At 50.6% G+C, this 20,094-nt stretch overlaps 1 protein-coding gene across 2 annotated transcripts in view; it reads left to right on the top strand.

Moving 5' to 3' along the window:
- The window catches only part of plxnd1 (plexin D1), a 115,804-nt gene that overhangs the window by 24,289 nt on the left and 71,421 nt on the right, over positions 1-20,094 (top strand). Inside the window, exons 3-7 of one of the 2 annotated variants that reach the window (XM_060835796.1) lie at positions 863-1,033; positions 7,840-7,971; positions 10,332-10,432; positions 13,637-13,769; positions 18,937-19,117. In XM_060835796.1, coding sequence (XP_060691779.1) covers positions 863-1,033; positions 7,840-7,971; positions 10,332-10,432; positions 13,637-13,769; positions 18,937-19,117 — 718 coding nt within the window. Of the gene's footprint in view, positions 1-856; positions 1,034-7,839; positions 7,972-10,331; positions 10,433-13,636; positions 13,770-18,936; positions 19,118-20,094 lie in introns of both variants that reach the window. The other variant, XM_060835795.1, reaches the window with a different exon arrangement.

Here is a 20,094-nt window from a genome sequence, read left to right as displayed (position 1 = left end):
CCCTATAAGGAGAAGGTAGTCCAGCCTCAGTCATTAATATCTCTCCAATGAGGAGAAAGGGAGACCAAAAAAGCCAGAACTGGCTGGATGGCGAGGGGTTAGAGAGTGAAGTGAAGCTAGAAAGGACGGCGCTGGGTGATGATGAGGCAGATGGATGCAGGAAGTTCAGAGAGAAAGGCAACGTGTGAGCTCAAGGTCAAGTATGAGAGGGAACTGTCAGCAGACATCAGAAGGAATGTAAGGGCTGAGGGGAGAGTGGTCTGGGGCGAGGGTTTTGAGGAAAGAGGGGAGGGGGCAGGGAGAGAAAGAGGCTGGAGGTTTGGTGGCAGGGAGGGGAGAGATGGGCTGGGCCCCGGGGACAGGAGCTGGAAGAGACGGTTTGGTGGAGAGGGGAAAAGTGGAGTAGGGATTGAGAGAGAGAGAGAGAGAGAGAGAGAGAGAGAGGCTGGGTTTCGGGGAGAGAAGGGAAAGGGAGAGCAGGGAATGGGGAGAGAGGTGGGGGCAGAGAGGTCGAGGGGAGAGGGTCTGGGAAAGCGGGATTGGGGCTCAGGAAAACGTGTGGAGACAGTGGAGGGGAGAGAGAGTGGCTGGGGTAGGGTGGGAGAGGGGAGAGGGTCCCAGAGAGTGGGGCTGTGGGAGAGGGGAGAGGAGCAAGGGGGGGGTGCTACGGGAGATGGGCTGTGGAAGAGGGGGAGACAGGAGTGGAGCTCAGGGAGATCCGGGGAGGGGGTTTAGGGAGAGAAGTGGGGGGGAGGGGGAGGGGGTCTGAAAGGCTGGTGGAGAGGGTCTGGTGGACGGGACTGGGGCCTCTCGGAGAGCATGTGGGAACTAACTGCATTTCTATTTGCGTTGACAGCTGCAGAATGAACAGTTGGACTGTGGAGCTGCTCACCTCCAGCATCCCCTGTCTATAACAAAGCCACTGACAGCCCGGCCCATCTACACAGACAGAGGCCTCACCTCAGTGGCAGTATCCAGTGTGAATAACCACACAGTGGTGTTCCTGGGCACGGTCAGCGGGCAGCTGCTGAAGGTATGTCACTTGGCTGGGCAAAGGCCCAGTGCTCTCCCTCCTTGGGTGACACACTCACTGCTCTCTACATCCCCTGAAACCACAGCCTGTACTGTCCAGGAGCCAGTTCACTCACAGAGTTACCCCTGACACCTTCACTGCTTTGCTTTCCAAATGGTGACCCCGGCAGTCAGTTGGAGGTTCAGGGGGAGGTGAGTGAGGCCTCAGCTCACCCTGCGTTATTGGGATGGGTAGTTCACTGACTGTGTGCATTGATTGGGAACTGCCCTCAGTATCACCGGGGAGGACAAGTGGCTGCTGGTGGGAGCTTGAGGGTTCAACGCAGAATGAGAGCGAACACCTCAGTCCTGTGCTGAGGGAGCACTGCACTGTCAGTGTATGTATCTGCTGCCTTCTGTACCAACTCAATGTGTCAAGCCTTTTGGGGCTCCCATCGTCCAGTGTCCCTGAGGATAGAAGAGCCTGGAACAACAAACAAGACGTGGTTGAATGTAATTCTAAAACAGGTTTTCAGGATCGACTCTTAACATTACCCCGAAGACTGTCAGGAGGAGCAAGTCTAAGCTCCGTTACAGTGCAGAGGAGAATGCTCAGCTCATTCTGCCTGTGCTGGTTCTATGCACTAGTGCAAATCTCCTGCCTTTCCTCCTATCCTGCACACTATTTCTACCAAGATAATCTTAAACACCTCCACTGTGCCTGCTCCCTCCATATTTCCATACCATAGGTACTTGCTGTGTCCAAACGTTTCTTCTCACTTTTCCCCCTTTGTTTTGTTTGTGCATCATTTTGAGTGTATTTCCTCTTACAGACAGGAACAGCCGCCCCCAGCGCCCCCCTCCCCTCCCCTGCTATTAAGTCTGTCCAGCCTGTATGTGGCTTTGAAAATCTTGATCATTCTTCCCCCTTCAGGGAGAATGGTCTCAACTTCTTCAGTCCATCCTCATGGCTGAAGTTCCTCGTTCCTGTCTCACACAAGGACCTACATTAGATTAGATTACTTTACAGTGTGGAAACAGGCCCTTCGGCCAACAAGTCCACGCCGACCCTCCGAAGATCAACCCACCCAGACCCATTCCCCTACATTTACATCTTCACCTAACACCAGGGGCAACTTAGCACGGCCAATTCACCTAACCTGCACACATTTTTGGACTGTGGGAGGAAACCCACGCAGACACGGGGAGAATGTGCAAACTCCACATAGACAGTCGCCTGAGGCGGGAATTGAACCCGGGTCTCTGGCGCTGTGAGGCAGCAGTGCTAACCACTGTGCCACCGCGTCACCCACTATTCTCTTACCAAATCCTCAGGCCATCAAAACGTTGAAGAAATATTTAGATCTACACTTGCACTGCCAAGGCTACATGTCAAGTGGCGGAGAACGGGATTGGAATAGTTTAGCTGGTTGTTTTTGACTAGCACAGATACAATGCGTTCTATAGTTTTATGGTTGGGGCTTTTATAATCAGTTTTTTTAAGCCTTTCAGCTCCTGGCAGACATCTCCACAATGTTTTGAAGGGGGCGGGGCAGGGTGGATGGCATTAGACCAAGGGGCTGTTTTAGCTGGATCTGTGATGCCTTGTGAAGGGAACAGTGGCAGGGGGGTGGGGGTGGGGGAGTCATAGAGTCAGACAGCCTGGAAACAGACCCTTCGGCCCAAGTCGTCCGTGCCAGCCAGCTTTCCTAAACTGAGCAGTCCCATTTGCCTGTGATTGGCCCACATCCCCCTAAACCTTTCCCTTCCCATGTAATTGTCCAAATGTCATCGAAATATTATCACTGTACCTGCATCTTCCACTTCCTCTGGCAGTTCAGACCATACATGCGCTGTCCTCTGCGTGAAAGAGTTCCCCTCAAGTCCTTTTATTAAAGCTTTCCCCTCTAGTTTTGAACTCCCCTAGCCTTGGAAGAAAAGACCTTGGCTATTCACCTTATCTCTGCCCATCAAGATGTTATAAACCTCTATGAGGTCATCTGTCCTGAAGAAGGGCTTATGCCCGAAACGTCGATTCTCCTGCTCCTTTGATGCTGCCTGACCTGCTGCGGTTTTCCAGCAACACGTTTTCGGCTCTGATCTCCAGCATCTGCAGTCCTCACTTTCTCCTCGAGGTCACCTGTCAGCCTCACACCCTCCAGCCTTTCCTTATAACTCATACCTTCCAGCCTCGGGAATAGGTCTTTTGTTGCACCTTTCTGGTTTAATAGCATCTTTCCTATAGCAGGGCAACCAGAGTTGAACGTAGTACTCCAAATGTAGCCTTCAACCCCTGTATTCAGCGCTCTCACTGATGAAGGCAAGCATGCCAAATGCTTTCTTCCCCACCCTGTCTACCCTGTGACACCACGTTCGAGGAACTATGGGTCTGCACCCTGACGTCTCTTTGTTCGACAACACATTTACTGAGTAGTTAACTCCAAAGCCAGCCTGTGATAGTCTCCATCAGTCAATCTGCATTGTCTCACCATAACTGAACTGAACTGCAGTACCACGGGCTGGCACCCTTAGTTCCTGCTCTCACTGGTATATTTCCATCAGCTCAGGAGTCAGTGTGATTGAAGTTACACAATAAATAGCACAGTTCAGACTTCTCTTGTGCTATCTAATCCCAGACCCACAGTTGTTCCTAGGTCCTATTCTCTTATACTTTACTGTTAGGGTCTCTCTTTTGTTCCCCCAGTCCGGATACCATTCCTGCTGCTCTCCACCCCTCCCCTCTTTGTCAATGGGACGCTGTGCTTTGTTGGATGGATCCATCCTTTCTGGAAGTGTGGATTCCCTGTTGGTTTGGTCTTGCCTACACCACAATGCTTTGTAAACAGCCATGGTCCAAGTCACACAGGTTGCAGTTTCCTGACAACCCCTTGCTCTCTCTCTCTCTCTCTCTCGCCCGCTCTCTCCAACACCTCCTCGCAGCCCGCAGTGAGCAATGCTATCTCCCTTTTACAGAGCTGATTAGTCCAAGGCTGAGTATTCAGGAAGCTGTAGGGCTGCCTGGCTTCCATCACTGCCATTGGAATTCTCCTTCCGCTCCAGGAGACAAGGGCCAGCCTTGCATTTCCTTTAACAACAACCTGAACTAAGATAGCATCTTTAACATGACAACACACAGACGCACACAGTCTCGCGTGCCTACACACACACACATACAATCACACACACACACACACACACACATACACATACCCACACACCCACACACCCTCACACACACACACACACACACACACCCTCATACACACACACACACACACACCCTTGCACACACACCACACACACACCACACACACACACACACACCCACACACCCTCATACACACACATGCACACAGATGAGGTGGAGGAGGAAGAGGAGACAGAAAGGTGGAGTTGGAGGAAGAGGAGATGGAGTGATGGAGGTGGAGGAGGTGGAGAAGAAGATGATGGCGAAAGTGAAAAGATGGAGGAAGATGTGGGAGTGGAGGAATCGGAGTTTATGGAAGATGAGATGTAGGTGGAGGAAGAGGATGTGGGGATGGAAGTAAAGGATGAAAATGATAGAGAGTTTGGAGGAAGTGGAGGTGGAGGTGGTGGAAATGAAGGAAGAGAAGGGGAGTTGGAGGGGAATGAGATAGTGGGAAGAGAGTTAAGGCTATGATGGAGGTGGTGGAGGAGGTGGACATAGCCGTAGTGATGGAGATGGATGTGGAGGAGGCAGTGCAGGGGATGAAGGTAGAGGATGTGGTTGAAGGAGGTGAAGATGGGGTTGGAGGTGTTGGTGATGGGGTTGGAAGAGTTGGTGATGGGTTTGGAGGAGTTGGTGATGGGGATGGAGGAGTTGGTGATGGGGATGGAGGAGCTGGTGATGGGGTTGGAGGAGTTGGTGATGGGGATGGAGGAGCTGGTGATGGGGTTGGAGGAGTAGGTGATGGGGTTGGAGGTGATGGGGTTGGAGGAGCTGGTGATGGGGTTGGAGGTGATGGGGTTGGAGGAGCTGGTGATGGGGTTGGAGGAGTTGGTGATGGGGTTGGAGGAGTTGGTGATGGGGTTGGAGGTGGTGGTGATGGGGTTGGAGGAGTTGGTGATGGGGTTGGAGGTGGTGGTGATGGGGTTCGAGGAGTTGGTGATGGGGTTGGAGGTGGTGGTGATGGGGTTGGAGGAGTTGGTGATGGGGTTGGAGGAGTTGGTGATGGGGTTGGAGGTCGTGGTGATGGGGTTGGAGGATTTGGTGATGGGGTTGGAGGAGTTGCTGATGGGGTTGGAGGTGATGGAGTTGGAGGAGTTGGTGATGGGGTTGGAGGAGCTGGTGATGGGGTTGGAGAAGTTGGTGATGGGGTTGGAGGAGGTGGTGATGGGGTTGGAGGAGTTGGTGATGGGGTTGGAGGAGTTGGTGATGGGGTTGGAGGAGTTGGTGATGGAGTTGGAGTAGTTGGTGATGGGGTTGGAGGAGCTGGTGTTGAAGGAGTTGGTGATGTGGTTGGAGGTGATGGTGTTGGAGGAGTTGGTGATGGGATTGGAGGAGTTGGTGATGGGGTTGGAGGTGTTGGTGATGGTGTTGGAGGAGGTGGTGATGGGGTTGGAGGTGGTGGTGATGATGGGGTTGGAGAAGGTGGTGATGGGGTTGGAGGAGTTGGTGATGGGGTTGGAGGTGGTGGTGATGGTGTAGGAGGAAGTGGTGATGGGGTTGGAGGAGTTGGTGATGGGGTTGGAGGTGGTGGTGATGGTGTTGAAGGAGTTGGTGATGGGGTTGGAAGTGGTGGTGATGGTGTTGGAGGAAGTGGTGATGGGGTTGGAGGTGGTGGTGATGGTGTTGGAGGAAGTGGTGATGGGGTTGGAGGTGGTGGTGATGGGGTTGGAGGAGTTGTGATGGGGATGGAGGAGTTGGTGATGGGGATGGAGGAGTTGGTGATGGGGATGGAGGAGTTGGTGATGGGGATGGAGGAGTTGGTGATGGGGATGGAGGAGCTGGTGATGGGGTTGGAGGAGTTGGTGATGGGGATGGAGGAGCTGGTGATGGGGTTGGAGGAGTAGGTGATGGGGTTGGAGGTGATGGGGTTGGAGGAGCTGGTGATGGGGTTGGAGGTGATGGGGTTGGAGGAGTTGGTGATGGGGTTGGAGGAGTTGGTGATGGGGTTGGAGGAGTTGGTGATGGGGTTGGAGGTGGTGGTGATGGGGTTGGAGGAGTTGGTGATGGGGTTGGAGGTGGTGGTGATGGGGTTCGAGGAGTTGGTGATGGGGTTGGAGGTGGTGGTGATGGGGTTGGAGGAGTTGGTGATGGGGTTGGAGGAGTTGGTGATGGGGTTGGAGGTCGTGGTGATGGGGTTGGAGGATTTGGTGATGGGGTTGGAGGAGTTGCTGATGGGGTTGGAGGTGATGGAGTTGGAGGAGTTGGTGATGGGGTTGGAGGAGCTGGTGATGGGGTTGGAGGAGTTGGTGATGGGGTTGGAGGAGGTGGTGATGGGGTTGGAGGAGTTGGTGATGGGGTTGGAGGAGTTGGTGATGGGGTTGGAGGAGTTGGTGATGGAGTTGGAGTAGTTGGTGATGGGGTTGGAGGAGCTGGTGTTGAAGGAGTTGGTGATGTGGTTGGAGGTGATGGTGTTGGAGGAGTTGGTGATGGGGTTGGAGGAGTTGGTGATGGGGTTGGAGGTGTTGGTGATGGTGTTGGAGGAGGTGGTGATGGGGTTGGAGGTGGTGGTGATGATGGGGTTGGAGAAGGTGGTGATGGGGTTGGAGGAGTTGGTGATGGGGTTGGAGGTGGTGGTGATGGTGTAGGAGGAAGTGGTGATGGGGTTGGAGGAGTTGGTGATGGGGTTGGAGGTGGTGGTGATGGTGTTGAAGGAGTTGGTGATGGGGTTGGAAGTGGTGGTGATGGTGTTGGAGGAAGTGGTGATGGGGTTGGAGGTGGTGGTGATGGGGTTGGAGGAGTTGTGATGGGGTTCGAGGAGTTGGTGATGGGGTTGGAGGTGGTGGTGATGGTGTTGGAGGAAGTGGTGATGGGTTTGGAGGAGTTGGTGATTAGATTACTTACAGTGTGGAAACAGGCCCTTCGGCCCAACAAGTCCACACCGACCCGCTGAAGCGCAACCCACCCATACCCCTACATTTACCCCTTAACTAACACTACGGGCAATTTAGCATGGCCAATTCACCTGACCCGCACATCTTTGGACTGTGGGAGGAAACCGGAGCACCCGGAGGAAACCCACGCAGACACGGGGAGAACGTGCAAACTCCACACAGTCAGTCGCCTGAGTCGGGAATTGAACCCGGGTCTCTGGTGCTGTGAGGCAGCAGTGCTAACCACTGTGCCACCGTGCCGCCCAGGTGGTGGTGATGGGGTTGGAGGAGTTGGTGATGGGGTTGGAGGTGGTGGTGATGGTGTTGGAGGAAGTGGTGATAGTGTTGAAGGAGTTGGTGATGGTGTTGGAGGTGGTGGTGATGGGATTGGAGGTGGTGGTGATGGGGTTGGAGGAGTTGGTGATGGTGTTGGAGGAGTTGGTGATGGGGTTGGAGGTGTTGGTGATGGGGTTGGAGGAGTTGGTGATGGGGTTGGAGGTGGTGGTGATGGTGTTGGAGGAAGTGTGATTGGATTGGAGGTGGTGGTGATGGGGTTGGAGGAGTTGGTGATGGGGTTGGAGGAGTTGGTGATGGATTGGAAGTGGTGGTGATGGTCCTGGCCATTCCCACTGGAAGCAGTATCTGATCGGAGCTGGCTCCTGAGCAGGAACCTGCCTGAGGTGAAGTCACACAAAGCTCTGGGCCCTTTGGTCTCTTTCTGCATGAAGTGACTCCTGTTGTGTTCACCGTTGAACTTTATCCTTCCAGCTCAATCTGCGCAATAACCTGTCAATCGGGAAGAGGGAACTGTTGTACCTGGCCCCAGGCGAGGCTGTGCACCATATCATGCACTTTGACCCTGCGGATGAGAGCTACCTCTATGTTATGACAACATACCAGGTGAGCAGAAAGTGAGAACCTGAAGTATAAGCACATCTTAAACAATCCAGCAGTAAGTGTGACCAGTACCTGCCAGTGCTCACTGTGACCGGGACACCTGCCAGTGCTCACTGTGACCAGGACACCTGCCAGTGCTCACTGTGACCGGGACACCTGCCAGTGCTCACTGTGATCGGGACACCTGCCAGTGATCACTGTGACTGGGACACCTGCCAGTGCTCACTGTGATCAGGACACCTGCCAGTGCTCACTGTGACCTGGACACCTGCCAGTGCTCACTGTGATCAGGACACCTGCCAGTGCTCACTGTGCCCGGGATACCTGCCAGTGCTCACTGTGACCGGGACACCTGCCAGTGCTCACTGTGATCAGGACACCTGCCAGTGCTCACTGTGATCGGGACACCTGCCAGTGCTCACTGTGCCCAGGATACCTGCTGGTGCTCACTGTGATCAGGACACCTGCCAGTGCTCACTGTGATCAGAACACCTGCCAGTGCTCACTGTGACTGGGACACCTGCCAGTGCTCATTGTGATCAGGATACCTGCCAGTGCTCACTGTGACTGGGACACCTGCCAGTGCTCACTGTGACCAGGACACCTGCCAGTGCTCACTGTGATCAGGACACCTGCCAGTGCTCACTGTGACTGGGATACTTGCCAGTGCTCACTGTGACCGGGACACCTGCCAGTGCTCACTGTGACCAGGACACCTGCCAGTGCTCACTGTGACTGGGACACCTGCCAGTGCTCACTGTGCCCAGGATACCTGCTGGTGCTCACTGTGATCAGGACACCTGCCAGTGCTCACTGTGCCTGGGATACCTGCCAGTGCTCACTGTGATCAGGACACCTGCCAGTGCTCACTGTGATCAGGACACCTGCCAGTGCTCACTGTGACTGGGACACCTGCCAGTGCTCATTGTGATCAGGATACCTGCCAGTGCTCACTGTGACTGGGACACCTGCCAGTGCTCACTGTGACCAGGACACCTGCCAGTGCTCACTGTGACCGGGATACCTGCCAGTGCTCACTGTGATCAGGACACCTGCCAGTGCTCACTGTGCCCGGGATACTTGCCAGTGCTCACTGTGACCGGGACACCTGCCAGTGCTCACTGTGACCAGGACACCTGCCAGTGCTCACTGTGACTGGGACACCTGCCAGTGCTCACTGTGATCAGGACACCTGCCAGTGCTCACTGTGCCCGGGATACCTGCCAGTGCTCACTGTGACCAGGACACCTGCCAGTGCTCACTGTGCCCGGGACACCTGCCAGTGCTCACTGTGATCAGGACACCTGCCAGTGCTCACTGTGATCAGGATACCTGCCAGTGCTCACTGTGACCAGGATTCCTGCCAGTGCTCACTGTGATCAGGACACCTGCCAGTAGTCTCACTGTGCCCGGGATACCTGCCAGTGCTCACTGTGATCAGGACACCTGCCAGTGCTCACTGTGATCAGGATACCTGCCAGTGCTCACTGTGACCAGGACACCTACCAGTGCTCACTGTGACTGGGATTCTATATATAAACCACCTTGAACCACTCGATTAGAGTCCAGGCTGTAACTTACTCCTGGATACCTGTTATTCTATACATAACCCCCCTGAACTCCATTGATTTGATTCCAGTCTGTAATACATTCCCAGGTATCTGCTGTTATATATAGAAGCCCCTGACGCCTTCAATTAGATTCCCATCTGTAGCTCACCCCCGGTTATCTGTTATTCTATATATAATTGCCCCGAACCTTTTAATTAGAGTCCAGTTGTGTAACTCACCCCCGGGGATCTGATAGGCTGCCTGCTGAGTTTCCTGTATTTATGTTGCCACTGCGTTACCCTGTGCTTTGACTGATCCTGGCTGCCCTCACCCTGTGTATGAGCAGCAATAACAAGTCTATCTCTATCAGAGCTCGCCCGCTCTGCAAGACTAACCAACCAATCGTGACTTCACTCTGCCTCATTGTGTCAGTATGGGATCTTGTCACTGTGTGGGTTGTCATTGGTCACCCTACCTGGCCAGTGACTGATCAGGGGATCCTGTCACTGTGTGGATTCCCATTGGTCACTCTGCCCGGTCAATGAGTGATGCAGGGATCCTGTCACTGTGTGGATTCCCATTGGTCACTCTGCCCGGTCAATGAGTGATGCAGGGATCCTGTCACTGTGTGGATTCCCATTGGTCACTCTGCCCGGTCAATGAGTGATGCAGGGATCCTGTTACTGTGTGGGTTCCCATTGGCCACCCTGCCTGGTCATTTACCGGCTATCTCTGCCCTCCCCATGCCCTTTGATTCCTCCCAGTGGTCTTTCCCCAGTCCACCTCTCACTTTTGCACCTTTGCTTTCTATAGGTTAGTCGGGTGAAGGTGGCTACGTGTGGCCAGTACCAGACATGCCAGGAGTGCCTCGCAGCAGACGATGCCCACTGTGGATGGTGTACCCTGGAGAGCAGGTACAAAGCTGGTCAGGATGCTCAGGGGATGGTTAGCTCTTTACTCTCTCAGGTATTGAGGTGATGGCAGGTCAGTCTTTCAGCTGCAGTTACAGCATGATCCTGATCTCCTGATTTCCCTCAACCTTTCTCAAGCATTATTCCCAATTGGGGAATGTTCAGTGTCCGCAGATTGCCAGACTGGGCCGAGGTGTGGAAGTTGCCAATCGTCACTGGGTTTTATGTCGGGAAATGCCTGCTGAGGGCACGCCAGTTGGCCTGGCTCCAATTGTAACATGATGCCCCATTCCCCCACAACCCCGGTTCTACCATTCTCTCCAATGACAACAGTTTCCCTCTATCCTGCTACCCGATCCATTCATCATGCAGCACAAACTGACCACCTAATCCCGGGAACATACAAGCCTCCTCATTTAGGAGGAGTGAGGAAGAGTAAGGAGGAGTAAGGAGCAGTCAGGAGGAGTGTGGAGCAGTGAGGAGGGGTAAGGAGTAGTGAGGGAGAGTAAGGAGCAGTGAGGAGGAATGAGGAGCAGTGATGAGGAGTAAGGAGCAGTGAGGAGGAAGGAGGAGCAGTGAGGAGGAGTAAGGAGCAGTGAGGAGGAAGGAGGAGCAGTGAGGAAGAGTGTGGAGGAGTGAGGAGGAATGAGGAGCAGTGAGGAGGAATGAGGAGCAGTGAGGAGGAGTGTGGAGCAGTGATGAGGAGTAAGGAGTAGTGAGGGAGAGTAAGGAGCAGTGAGGAGGAATGAGGAGCAGTGATGAGGAGTAAGGAGCAGTGAGGAGGAAGGAGGAGCAGTGAGGAGGAAGGAGGAGCAGTGAGGAGGAGTAAGGAGCAGTGAGGAGGAAGGAGGAGCAGTGAGGAAGAGTGTGGAGGAGTGAGGAGGAATGAGGAGCAGTGAGGAGGAATGAGGAGCAGTGAGGAGGAGTGTGGAGGAGTGAGGAGGAATGAGGAGCAGTGAGGAGGAGTGTGGAGCAGTGAGGAGGGGTAAGGAGTAGTGAGGGAGAGTAAGGAGCAGTGAGGAGGAATGAGGAGCAGTGAGGAGGAATGAAGAGCAGTGATGAGGAGTAAGGAGCAGTGAGGAGGAAGGAGGAGCAGTGAAGAGGAAGGAGGAGCAGTGAGGAGGAATGAGGAGCAGTGAGGAGGAATGAGGAGCAGTGATGAGGAGTAAGGAGCAGTGAGGAGGAGTGAGGAGCAGTGAGGAAGAGTGGAGGAGTGAGGAGGAATGAGGAGCAGTGATGAGGAGTAAGGAGCAGTGAGGAAGAGTGTGGAGGAGTGAGGAGGAATGAGGAGCAGTGAGGAGGAATGAGGAGCAGTGATGAGGAGTAAGGAGCAGTGAGGAGGAGTGAGGAGCAGTGAGGAAGAGTGGAGGAGTGAGGAGGAGTGAGGAGCAGTGAGGAGGAGTGAGGGAGTGTGGAACAGTGAGGAGGAGTGTGGAGCAGTGAGGAGCAGTGAGGAGGAGTAAGGAAGAGTGTGGAGGAATAAGGAGCTGTGAGGAGGAATAAGGAGCTGTGATGAGGAGTAAAGAGCTGTGAGGTGGAATAAGGAGCAGTGAGGAGGAGTAAGGAAGAGTGTGGAGGAATAAGGAGCTGTGAGGAGGAATAAGGAGCTGTGAGGAGGAGTAAAGAGCTGTGAGGAGGAATAAGGAGCAGTGAGGTGGAATAAGGAGCTGTGATGAGGAGTAAGGAGCAGTGAGGAGGAATAAGGAGCAGTGAGGTGGAATAAGGAGCTGTGAGGTGGAATAAGGAGCTGTGAGGAGGAGTAAGGAGCAGTGAGGAGGAATAAGGAGCAGTGAGGTGGAATAAGGAGTAGTGAGGTGGAATAAGGAGCTGTGAGGAGGAATAAGGAGTAGTGAGGTGGAATAAGGAGCTGTGAGGAGGAGTAAGGAGCAGTGAGGAGGAGTAAGGAGCTGTGAGGTGGAATAAGGAGCAGTGAGGAGGAGTAAGGAGCTGTGAGGAGGAGTAAGGAGCTGTGAGGAGGAATAAGGAGCAGTGAGGAGGAGTAAGGAGCTGTGAGGTGGAATAAGGAGCTGTGAGGAGGAGTAAGGAGCAGTGAGGAGGAATAAGGAGCAGTGAGGTGGAATAAGGAGTAGTGAGGTGGAATAAGGAGCTGTGAGGAGGAATAAGGAGCAGTGAGGTGGAATAAGGAGCTGTGATGAGGAGTAAGGAGCTGTGAGGAGGAGTAAGGAGCTGTGAGGTGGAATAAGGAGCAGTGAGGAGGAGTAAGGAGCTGTGAGGAGGAGTAAGGAGCTGTGAGGAGGAATAAGGAGCAGTGAGGAGGAGTAAGGAGCTGTGAGGAGGAATGAGGAGCTGTGAGGAGGAGTAAGGAGCTGTGAGGTGGAATAAGGAGCAGTGAGGAGGAGTAAGGAGCTGTGAGGAGGAGTAAGGAGCTGTGAGGAGGAATAAGGAGCAGTGAGGAGGAATAAGGAGCAGTGAGGTGGAATAAGGAGCAGTGAGGAGGAGTAAGGAGCTGTGAGGAGGAGTAAGGAGTAGTGAGGAGGAGTAAGGAGCTGTGAGGAGGAATAAGGAGCAGTGAGGTGGAATAAGGAGCAGTGAGGAGGAAAATGGAGCAGTGGGGAGAAGGAATGAGGAGCAGTGAGGAGAAATAAGGAACAGTGAGGAGCAGTGAAGAGGAGTGAGGAGCAGTGAGGAACCATGAGGAAAGAAATATCTGATTGAAAGAATACTGGTCCTCAAGAGATAACTCAGCCGCGGCTCGGAATATGCTGGGAATCCAATGGGCTCACTAACATCCAACACAGCTTTGGACAGCATGACAGTAAAATGTAAATAGGGTGGCACTGTGGCACAGTGGTTAGCACTGCTGCCTCACAGTGCCAGAGACCCGGGTTCAATACCCGCCTCAGGCGACTGACATTCTCCCCGTGTCTGCATGGGTTTCCTCCGGGTGCTCCTCCCACAGTCCAAAGATGTGCAGGTTAGGTGAGTTGGCCATGCTAAATTGCCCCTAGTGTTAGGTCTGGGTGGGCTGTGCTTCGACGGGTCGGTATAGACTTGTTGGGCTGAAGGGCTTGTTTCCACACTGTAATCTAATCTAAACTGGCTTGTTTGGCACACTACATATAACACAAAACATTGTCATTTGTCACAGCAGCAAATATCCATTTGTGAGGCTGCTTTGTGTGAATTAGACAATGTGGGATTCTCTCGTGCATTCTTCTCCAGCAGTGACCTTGATCTCTCTGGCAGGTGTTCCCTGCAGCAGGACTGTGTGAATTCCAGCGAGCCGTTGTTCTGGACCAGCCTGAGCTCTGGTGTTCAGCTGTGCCCCAGCATGAGTATTGTACCATCGGAAATCGATGCAGCCAGCGTGGCCCAGCAGGTACCTGTCCAGCAGCTTATCCGATGGCTGCAGCTATAGCTTCACTGTTTGCAATTTCACCGGCTCAATTTGACGTCAAATCAAAAGGCCAGGATCTCTCGTATTTCTGACCAAAGCTAAATATGTTCAGTAATAGTCCTGACCAGCTGAGAACAAGGTGAGGTATATGACCATAAAGCATAGGCCGTTCAGTACACTATGAGTGCTCCACCATTCAGTGAGGCCATGGTTGACCTGATAATCCTTAACTCCACTTTCCTACCTGTTTCCCATAACCCTTGGTTCTCTTTCTAATAAAACATCTATCTGTCTCAGCCTTTAACAGCCTCGACAGCGCTCTGTGGTGAAGAATTTCACATCTTCAACACTCACTCCTCATCTCTATCTTCACCCCTTTTTCTGAGATTTTGACCCCTGTTCCTGAACTCTCCCACAACAGATAAACAACCTCTCCACATCTACCCTATCAAGTTCCCAATCAATCCGAAATGCTTCAATAACGTTCTTATTGTTCTAAATTCCAGTGAGTATGGGCCGAATCTACTCAATCTCTCCTCGTAAGACTGTCCCTTCATACCCAGGGAATTTTCTTTCAGACTGCCTCTCATACCAGTATATTTTTCCTTGGATAATGGTCCAAAGCTATTCACAGTATTCCAGCAGAGATCTGACAAGTGCCTTGTGTTGTTTTAGCAAAAACCTCCCTACTTTTCATACTTCCCATACTCCGCTAAACAAGGAGCACCACATTCCCTATTACCCACTGAACTTGGGGTGCTAGTGACTTGTGGTTCATGGATGAGGACTCTGTTCTATAGCTTTTGCACTCTTTCTGAGTGGCACGGTGCATAGTGGTTAGCACTGCTGCCTCACAGCATCAGGGACCCAGGTTCGATTCTAGCTTCGGGCAACTGTCTGTGCGGATTTTACACATTCTCCCCATTTCTATTGAGTTTCCTCCGGGTGCTCTGGTTTCCTCCCACAGTCCAAAGATGTGCATGTTAGGCGAATTGTTAAATAGACAATAGACAATAGACAATAGGTGCAGGAGTAGGCCATTCAGCCCTTCGAGCCTGCACCGCCATTCAATATGATCATGGCTGATCATTCCTAATTAGTATCCTCTTCCTGCCTTATCTCCATAACCCTTGATTCCACTATTTTTGAGAGCTCCATCCACCTCTTTCTTAAATGAATCCAGAGACTGGGCCTCCACTGCCCTCTGGGGCAGAGCATTCCACACAGCCACCACTCTCTGGGTGAAGAAGTTTCTCCTCATCTCTGTCCGTATTTTTAAGCTGTGTCCTCTGGATCGGCACTCACCCATCAGCGGAAACATGTTTCCTGCTGCCAGAGTGTCCAACCCTTTCATAATCTTATATGTCTCAATCAGATCCCCTCTCAGTCTTCTAGACTCAAGGGTATACAAGCCCAGTCGCTTCAGTCTTTCAGTGTAAGGTAATCCCGCCATTCCAGGAATTGACCTCGTGAACCTACGCTGCACTCCCTCAATAGCCAGAATGTCTTTCCTCAAATTTGGAGACCAGAACTGCACACAGTACTCCAGGTGTGGTCTCACCAGGGCCCTGTGCAGCTGCAGAAGCACCTCTTTGCTTCTATATTCAATTCAGGGATGTGTAGGTTAGGTGCATTAGTCAGGATAAATGTAGGGGAATGGGTCTGGGTGGGTTAATCTAGGGTGGACTTGTTGGGCCGAAGGGTTGTTTCCACACTGTAGGGATTCTATGATTCTCTATTTAAATAATATTCAGCCTTTCAGTTCCTGCCAGAGTGTATAACTTCACATTTTCCCACCTTATATTCCATCTGCCACATTTTAGCCCACTCGCTTAAACTGTCTCTATCCTTCTGCAGACTCTGTGTGAAATCTTCACAGTTGCCCTGTCACCTACCTTTGAGTCATCTGCAAATTTGGCAACAGCACATTCACTTTCCACACCCAAGTCATTAATATGTATTGTAAATAATTGTAGCCTTATCGTTGATCAGCATAGTAAACCTGTCAGACATGATTTTCCCATCACGAAACCATGCTGATTCCGTTTGGTTAGATTATATATTTCTAAATGGTCTGTTGCTGCATCCTTTATAATAGACTAAAACATTTTCCTAATAACACCCTTTAGGCTAACTGGCCTATAGTTACCTGTTTTTACTGTCTCTTTTCCATTTTAAATAAAGATATTACATTGGCAGTTATCCAATACTTTAGGATTTTTATACAATCTAAAGGAACTCAGGATGATTACTACCAGTTCATCCACTATCTTTGTAGCGCCTTCCTTTAATATCCTAGCATACATCCCATCAAGTCTGGGGGCGTTTCTGTCTTTAGCCCCATTAGTTCCCGAGCACTTATTCTCCAGTGATAGTGTATTTATTTCTGCTCCTCCTTTTGCCCTTTGAGTTTTGGAATGCTAATAATGAAGGTTGATACTAAAGTATTTATTCAACTCCCCAGTCATTTCCTGGTTTGCCATTAATATATCCTCAGCCTCATTCTCTAAGGGGCCTATGTTAGTTTTGGCTCATCTCTCTCCTTTTTTATATACGTTTCAATAACCTTTTGCTGTCTGTCTTCAGACTTTTGCAAGTCCGCCCTCAAAGTTTATTAGCTCTCATTGTTTTTCTGATTGACTTTTGTTGGTTTTTATAACTTGCCCAGTCCTCTGGCTTATCATCCGTCTTTGCCATATTTTTTCAATTTGAGACTATCCTTAACCTCCCTTGTTAACCAGGGTTGGCTTATTTTTTTCCCAGAATCCTTCTTCCTCAGTGGAATATATCTTTGCCGTGAGTCATGAACTATTTTCTTCAATATATTTCAATTTCTTCCTGTTCCTCCCCTGTCTTTTCTGCTAAACAGAGAGCTGCCCTCTCGTTCCTTGTGATTATCCTTACTTAGGTTTTTCAATGTTGCTGCCAAATCAAGTTCCTCTCTCTTCACTGAATGTTAAATTCTAGTTATGATCACTGTTTCCAAGTGGATCATTTACTCTGCCATCATTTATTAAACCTGCCTCATTACACATCACCAGATCCAAAACAGCATGGTCTTATATTCTCCTGAATATTCTCTATGAATTCTTCCTGCTGGCTTTCCCTGACAATCTACACAAAGGCTAAAGTCACCCACAATTAATGTACAGCCTTTGTCACATGTCCTCTTTATCGCCTGATTGATGCATTCTGACAAATAGTGAACATGGAGAATAACTATCCCGACTGATAGTAAACACACACATTAACCATCCTGACCAATAGTGAACACACACATTAACTATCCTGACCGATAGTGAACACACACATTAACCATCCCGACTGATAGTAAACACACACATTAACCATCCCGACCGATAGTAAACACACACATTAACCATCCTGACCGATAGTGAACACACACATTAACTATCCTGATCAATAGTGAACACACACATTACCCATCTCGACCGATAGTGAACACGCACATTAACTAACCCAACCAATTGTGAGCACTCATTAACCATCCCAACCGATAGTGAACACACACATTAACTAATCCAACCAATAGTGAACACACATTAACCATCTCAACCGATAGTGAATACATACATTAACTATCCCAACCAATACTGAATACACATTAACCATCCCGACTGAAATCGAATACACATATTAACCATCTCGACCGATAGTGAACACACATTAACCATCCCAACATATAGTGAACACACATTAAGCATCCCGATTGATAGTGATCACACACATTAACCATCTCAACCAATAGTGAACACGCATTCACCATCCTGACTGATAATGAATACACACATTACCCATCCTAACCAACAGTGAACACAATTAACCATCCTGACCGATAGTGAACACACACTTTAACCATCCCGACCAATAGTAAAAACTCACATTAACCATTCTGACTGAAAGTGAACACACACATTAACCATCCTAACAAATAGTGAACATACATTAACCATCCCGACCAATTGTGAACACACACATTAACCATCCTGACCGATAGTGAACACACATTAACCATCTCAACCAATAGTAAACACACATTAACCATCCCAACCAATAGTGAACACACATTAACCATCCCGACCGATAGTGAATACACACATTATTCATCCCAACCAATAGTGAACAAGCATTAACCATACTGACCGATAGTGAACACACACTTTAACCATCCTGACCAATAGTGAACACGCATTGACTATCTCAACCAATAGTGAGCACACATTAACCATCCTGACCGATAGTGAACACACACATTAACCATCCCAACAAATAGTGAACACACATTAACCATCCTGACCGATAGTGAACACACACATTAACTATCCCAACCAATAGTAAACACACATTAACCATCCTGGCCGATAGTGAACACGCATTAACTATCTCAACCAATAGCGAGCACACATTAACCATCCTGACCGACAGTGAATACACACATTAACCATCTCAACCAATAGTAAACACACATTAACTATCCCAACCAATAGTGAACACACATTAACCATCCCGACCGATGGTGAACACACACATTAAACATCCTGACCGATAGTGAATTCACACATTAACCAACCCAACCAATAGTGAACATACATTAACCATCCCAACCAATAGTGAACACACACACACATTAACTACCCCAACCAATAGTGAACACACATTAACCATCCTGACTGATAGTGAAAACACATTAACTATCCCAACCAATAGTGAATGAGCTGAGTAATAATCCTGACCGATGGTGAATACAGTCAGGAATAATCCTGACTGATAGCGAAGATGATCCTTGGCGGTTATGTCACTGCTGCTGTAATCCCGAATCCTGGAATACTGTTCCAAACAAATAAGTTCTCCTCTCACCAGAGCAACTGGATGAACTGGAAATCAAGCAGTGATTCCAGTCTGGATGAGGAAGCCAGTGTGCATGGTCTGGTGAGGGTGAAGCTATCAGCTTTCTGGTTAAAAAAACACACCCTGTATGGGTTAATTATTCGCCTTAGCGTGACTGAGTGTGAAAATCAGTTTGGTCGTCATGCAAACCATTTGGTGGTTCTATTCACAAGGTGCTGTATGAAGACAGGTTGTTGTTGTTGTAGCATTGCTAACTAGGCTATTGCTTTAACCCCACCAGAACATCGGAATCACCATCCATGGGAATGTGCCCCAGCTGATTGGGAGAGACGTCTATTGTGTTTATGGGGATGAGGAGAAGACCCCAGTCACTGCCTATGAAAATAACTCCAGCCAATCCCAGTTAGTTCACTGTCCTTTTCTGAAGAAGGATAAATACTCCATGTTCTTGGTGGACAAAGGTACGGAGTCTTGTGGACTAGTGAGAAGGTGAGAGAGAGAGAGAGAGAGAGAGAGAGAGGATTGAAGCACCTCTTGTGTTACAGGGTGGTGAGCATAGAGCTAGTGGGGAAATGTGCCATCGCCCATACGCAGACCATGCAAGTGTGGGGAAGACTCTTTGAAACATTTACCTGCAGCTTAATGTGAGGCTGATGAGATTTACATCGATGCTGTGACCTCCCACCCATGTCATTTCTCTCTCGTGCCCGGCTCCGTCAGAGTGTGCCAGGAGTTCCCTGCCCTTCCTCCCGTGCTGTGTGGACACAGATTACTGAAAGAGTCATGCTGCTCCCCTTGAGTTTCCCTCCAGGTTTCCCCACTCCTGAGAGCTCTGCACCCACCATTCCTCCTCCTCCCCCTTACCTTCGCTCTGCTCAGCTGGCTTAGCTGTTCAAGAGCTGAAAATGTGTTGCTGGTTAAAGCGCAGCAGGTCAGGCAGCATCCAAGGAACAGGAAATTCGACGTTTCGGGCCAGAGTCCTTCATGAGGAATGAGGAGAGGGTGCCAGGCAGGCTAAGATAAAAGGTAGGGAGGAGGGACTTGGGGGAGGGGCGATGGAGATGTGATAGGTGGAAGGAGGTCAAGGTGAGGGTGATAGGTCGGAGTGGGGTAGGGGCGGAGAGGTCAGGAAGAGGATTGCAGGTTAGGAGGGCGGTGCTGAGTTCAAGGGAATCGACTGAGACAAGGTGGGGGGAGGGGAAATGAGGAAACTGGAGAAATCTGAGTTCATCCCTTGTGGTTGGAGGGTTCCCAGGCGGAAGATGAGGCGCTCTTCCTCCAACCGTCGTGTTGTTATGTTCTGGCGATGGAGGAGTCCAAGGACCTGCATGTCTTCGGTGGAGTGGGAGGGAGAGTTAAAGTGTTGAGCCACGGGGTGGTTGGGTTGGTTGGTCCGGGCATCCCAGAGGTGTTCCCTGAAGCGTTCCGCAAGTAGGCG

This window comes from Hemiscyllium ocellatum, chromosome 14 (assembly GCF_020745735.1).
Source record: "Hemiscyllium ocellatum isolate sHemOce1 chromosome 14, sHemOce1.pat.X.cur, whole genome shotgun sequence".
Taxonomy (NCBI): domain Eukaryota; kingdom Metazoa; phylum Chordata; class Chondrichthyes; order Orectolobiformes; family Hemiscylliidae; genus Hemiscyllium; species Hemiscyllium ocellatum.
The sequence above is the reverse complement of the archived record's forward strand: the minus strand, read 5'-3'. Positions and strand labels throughout refer to the sequence as shown.